The 5,845-nt window shown below is 35.3% G+C and overlaps 1 protein-coding gene across 1 annotated transcript in view; it reads right to left on the reverse strand.

Moving 5' to 3' along the window:
• noxa1 (NADPH oxidase activator 1) overlaps nt 1–3,013 on the reverse strand; it is a gene marked incomplete at its 3' end in the record, with an annotated part of 14,413 nt that extends 11,400 nt beyond the window's left edge. Inside the window, 3 exon segments of the mRNA XM_035658847.1 lie at nt 78–160; nt 794–976; nt 2,882–3,013. Of these exon segments, the coding sequence (XP_035514740.1) occupies nt 78–160; nt 794–967 (257 nt within the window).
• Between the last annotated feature and the right edge of the window lie 2,832 nt (nt 3,014–5,845).

Consider the following 5,845-nt stretch of genomic DNA (forward strand, 5'->3'; position numbering starts at 1 on the left):
GGGATGTCTACATGACTTAATTTGGAAAATAAAATAAAAACAACTATATAAGAACCTCTAATAACTCTGCCCCCTACCTGTCAATCTGCATCATCACTGCTGCTCTCTGGAAGAAGCCAACAGCGAGACGTTCATCCTTGGCAATGGTGTAGTCCAAAGCCTGGACATCACAGAGGGGAAAAAACAAGTTCAGGTTGGACACAAACAGATAGAAGCATTACTATATGCTTCCTTTTTTTGTTTTTAGCAGCGGTGACATCCAGACTGATGTGCAGTGGAAAATAGAAGGTACAGTTTTAATATATTGCTCAAAAGAAGAGTTTTGGTTTACTTTTTGCTGACACTTTGTATTTACATCTTTTTAATTCATCAGCAAGACCGCTACTGTGGACTTTTTGACTGATTACCTTACAGTGATCCATCAAGTATGCAGCTGTAATTTTGCTATAAATGGATTTCAGTCCAGATCCTCTGCTGCTATTTTCAAGTCAAATAGTTCATCAAAGTGGCCTTTCTTATAAACTAAAGAGCTATAGCAAGTGTCATGAGGGAGTTGTAACCTTGAATTTCTTATAACTAATCTATAAATCACAAGTTAATTATATATTAACCCTTTATAAAGCCATTACATTAGTAATAACTTATACACCTTTATTAGACAATGCACACAGTGCACCAGCAACTTTCTGGGTTGTAATGAAAGTTTTAATTAACAAAAAAATAGTGATGTCTGACAGTCTGTATCACTTCACAAGTATTGACAGTGTCTCCCATCAACCAACAACACACAGACCTTCAGGGCCAGGTCCAGCTGTCCCAGAGCCAGGTGAGCCGAGGCAGCGTTGAACAGAGTGCGAGACGTGGGTTCACTGATCTGCTCCAGTTTGGCCAGAGCTCCTTCCCAGTCCTTGGCGTCCAAAGCCTGCACCGCCTCATTCCACAACTGTAGTAACTCAGTGTAAAGCATCCTGGACCCCTGAGACAAGAGGAGGGAAAAGTGAAGAATAACAGCCATCAACATACAGCAGAGGAGGATGCTCTTTGCTTTGGCTTTTTTAAGGGTTGTTGAAATGATTTTAATATCTGGGCCTGTATTTATGTAATTTTATAATTGCTAATAGTGGATTTTTGTGAGAGATACAATTAAAAATCTTTCACCTTTATTCACAACCTTAAGAGTAAAAGCTATTTATCAGATTTGCTATGACTTAAAAATGCTCTTGAAATTAACAGAGCTCAAATGTTTAACAGTAGATCCTAGATAATGTTCTTCTTCCTACTGGCAAAAGCTTTAGCGCAAAAAATATCGACATAAATACCTGAAGCAATATCGTTTAGCCTATTATTTGCATTTGATTTGAACATTTGATAGGATATAACACCACTTTTTTATATTATCAAGGGTGAAACAACAAAAGTAAAGCTGCTCTTTTACAACATTTTTAGTAAAAGTTTTTTTAATTGTATTTTTCAAACTTCATTTTATTTCATTTCTTCATGTAAATTGGCTCTATAGACCTTTGTTAAGTAATTCTTAGATGGTTGATAAATATGGGCTGGTTTGTTATATATATGCATTACTGAGTTTGTCTGGCACTTCTAAGAAATGTATAATAGACACCAAATCAGAAAAAGATGTTAGATATACAGTTATATTCTATCTCATGTATCAGTGCTTGCATGGTGGAAGAGGTATTCTGCATGCATTACTGGAATTAAGTACCAGAATTAAAACATAACAATAATTATCTCCAGTATAGATAAAAGTCCAGCATTCATAATCTTACTTTTGTAAAAGTAAAATGTCAGAAGTAGCTGCTAAAGCTGCTGTTAGCGTGCTGTTAGTGTGCCATGGAACGGGGCTCAGCAGCCTCCCAGTGAACACAACCTCAGAGACAAACGGTGGCCAGTTTGACGACAGCGGTACCGAGGTGGTTTATGGAGATGGATCTCTTGCTAGAAGAAGCTAACTGTCACTATTGGCTACCGTGACTAGTCCCTCCCTGGCTGTTTTTAAACAGCAAATATGTATATATGTGGAAGCAAATAACACTGTGATTTCCTTGCATGTGGAGTTTAAGACTATTATATGGAAATTGTACTTTTTTGTGGAAAAAACATATCAGACACACATTATTGTTTGAAGCATATTATTGTATATACACTCTAAAAACAAATGTCTAAAAAATAATAATAACGCAGCAGTTTGCATCAATCTTTTTGAGTTATGGCAAGTTCTAATAAAATTATGTTCATCAAATGTACGACATTGAGTAACTGAAATTAGCTTTTCCTCCACAATCAAAGGTATTTTTAATTACTACTTACTTAATTATTGATAGCATAAACACAAGTTTTTAAGTTGATTAGGCTACTTAAATTATTTTTTTTTCCAGGTTCTTTGTGTCAATTGTTTCTTGCAACCATGCAGTTGCACCACCAAGTGGTGACAAAAGGTCCACTGAACTACTTTTTGTGTCTATGTCTTAATACAAGTCCAGAAAATTAAACAGTTTGACAGAGAAGGTGGAAAAATCCCTCAAAGAAAGATGTAAGAGATCGGGGGACAAAGGAAAGTGAGGTAGAGAGCAGGCTATCTAATCTTGATCAAAGAAAAAAACACTCATTCCTACACCAAAGCTTACCTGTAAACTATCTAAAATTAATAGAAAAATCATTTCAGAAACTAGAATGCAATAATAAGGAAAAATACATGGGAAACCTACAGAGAAACTGCACTGATGTTAATCAGTAACATTCTGCACAATTTTACTGGAATACTTCCTTGTACCTTAGCCAGTGCCTATCTGCACTAGCATCAGCTTAGTTCAAACACTTTATCAGAGGAGCTTTATAAATCCTCAGCATTCACACTGCTTACCTTTTGTTCCTGAATGAAAGGCTGTTGAGAGTTCAGTCAGAGTCTGACTGTGATTGCTGCTGCCGTCCACACTGTGCCACCGGGGAAGTGACAGTGAGTGAAACCAGCCTCTTACATGAGTCTCCACCCTGCTGCTACAAGGAAGTCCTCGATCCACATTCCCTACACAGGACCCACACAGGAATTCACCTGTCCATGTGGCACGTACGCAGGACAATTACAACATACATGAGTCACAGGTGATTTCATTCAGCCCGTTTGACCTGATAGCCCCATCAGGATAGATTTTATCTAATTCTCAGTTATTATTATTCATTATTATTATTATTAACTAGTTTATCTTGATTTAATTTCTTGTTTGAGGATTTACTGCAGTCATTCACATCAAGTCAGGTAAACCGTGAATTAGAGAAAAATGTAGAAAACTAATTTCTGGCCCTCTGTTGTCCTTGTCCTGTTCCTTGACTGGAAATGAAGCCTATTCTAGCACTCCATGACTGTGAAATCCTGTATTATTTGAGTGGTAACAATAGAGGTTAAGGTTTCTGTACCAGGTAAAGTTATAGTAACATCATACTGTGCTGTAGGAAGTTATTTATCCTCTAATAGAATTACTGTCAAGTTTGGAATGGGATCTTTTCAGACTTACCATTGACCTCACTTTACAAGGAATCTTTCAGAGAAGGAAGTCCACAAATAAATGACTCTGCTTTCCAGAAGTCACAGCTTTTCAAACATTAAGTTAGAGGTGGAAAGTAAGGACTGTACTTCAGTACAATTTTTTTTGCTTCTACTCCATCTCAGAGGAAAATATTATAATTTTTTTTTATGTTGCTTTGTAGATTCAAATTCAACAAATAAATGATGATGTATTTTTACAGTTAAAGATAAACCTTTAATTGGTCCTCAGGGGAAATTCATTCCTGTAGTTTCCTCTATGTTAGTTTCACTAGGTTTAGGGGTGCTGTGCTCTTTGTGTTTTGTAGTATCAAGAGAGGGTTTTTTGTCTCCTCAAGTTTATTTAATTTTAATATATTATTTAATGTTTATTTTTATTTTTTATTTTATTTATTTAATTTATTTATAACACACACATGCTTACTATTTTATTTATTTAATTATTTTAACATTATTTCATTTCTAACACACATGCTTACTACTTGTTTTAATTGACATTTTTAGTTGATCCACAAACTGATTGATTCATTGATTACCTGATCATTCATTGTAATTTAATTACTTATTGACTGAGATTGATGATTGTGACGTTGATTGATCAATCATATTACAGTATTACCAACAGTATAGATTATAATTAATTTATTATAAATATTGTTTCCTTTATGTATTATTATTATTTTAATTCCAAACGCTTGCTTGCAATAGTACAGTTGTTACCTCATGCCAATAAAGCCATTTGAATTTGAAAAGGGGGTCAGAACACATCAGGCAGAGCAGTTTGTTGTATGGGGCTGCACAATCATTCTGACCACCAGGGTACACAGGGGTCACAATGTTATTGCTGATTGGTGTAGATCTTATGTATGCGTAGTCTTAATATACTATAGTAAATACCACAGTAAATTATACTTTACATACATTACATATGAAAAAGGATATAATGAATTATAACTAAAAGGTAGAAAAATAAAATAAAGGAGGTGCAAATACAAATTCCAGACTAACCATTTACAATTTCCAAATAAAAGCACAGAAATATACAAAATCAATGAAAAAAGGAAACACTGAATGGGGCTGGATAATGAGGTGATCTTAGTGTATAGAAAGGCGAAAAGAAAAAAATTAATTGAAATGAATTAATGATGGTCATAAAGCAGTGAATAGTAATCATAAGTGTAAATAGTAAATGGATCCTGTACTTGTTATAGCGCCTTTCTAGTATTCTGACCAGCTCCAAAGCGCTTTTACACTACGTGCACATTCACCCTTTCACACACATTCACTCAAGTGATGGCAAAGATCCATCGAACAAAACTACTCATCATACACATTCACACACCGATGCTGTTGCATTGGAGCAATTTGGGTTCATGTATCTTGCTCAAGGACCTACTTCGACACGGGCAGGAGGAGCCGGATCGAACAAAACAATCCGATTGGGGGACGACCCGCTCTGCCTCTGAGCCACAGCCGCAACTAGGGCCCCCAATAATCCTAGTTACTTTACATGTCAATATTTCACATAACGTGTAACATAAAATGTATAAACAGCCTATAAGCCTTATGTTTACAAAATTCAATAATTCAAATAAATGATAAAATATGATGAATAAATACCCAATTTCCAAACAGCATGCAAAATGTATTTATGGAAATTAAAACTTGAATAGTAATAATATTCTAGTAATAAAGACTGACAGGATCTTATTTAGCATAATGATACCTTTTATGCCGCTGATTATAAATTGGTTGGTGATACTTATATTTTACATTTTTGATTAATGATTTGATTTATTCGCAAATGAGTATTCCATTATTATACTGCTCCTTTACTTGAATTAACCAAATGAATCCTTTTTTCACTGCTGGCAGTCTGGCTGTTTAGTGTTCCTTGGTGTTTCCACAGTGGGGCAGCCACACTGTGGCTTTAGTGGCTTCACATTAAAACACAACCTGTGCAGCAGGTATCCAGTAGTTACATCAGGAAAGACCATTTGATCCAACTGCATCACTTTGGAGAAGAGGTGAAAGAATTACAAAAACAAAAGACAAAAGAGCATTACAGAATGTTACGACCCGGCTCGGAAGGGGAAAGGGAAGCAACAAAACCAGTTGGTTTTTGGTTAGTATAAAGTTATTTATTAAACACAGAGATTTTTAACCAAAAGAATAAATCCAACAGAAACGGGCAAGTGGGTGCTCCGTAAACAAATTGAAAACATGTTATAACAAAGGAGATCTCTAAAATGAGATTTATTGACATAAACTAAAACAAAACACATT

This window comes from Morone saxatilis, unplaced genomic scaffold, assembly GCF_004916995.1.
Source record: "Morone saxatilis isolate NCDOM2014 unplaced genomic scaffold, NCSU_SB_2.0 Contig16, whole genome shotgun sequence".
NCBI lineage: Eukaryota > Metazoa > Chordata > Actinopteri > Moronidae > Morone > Morone saxatilis.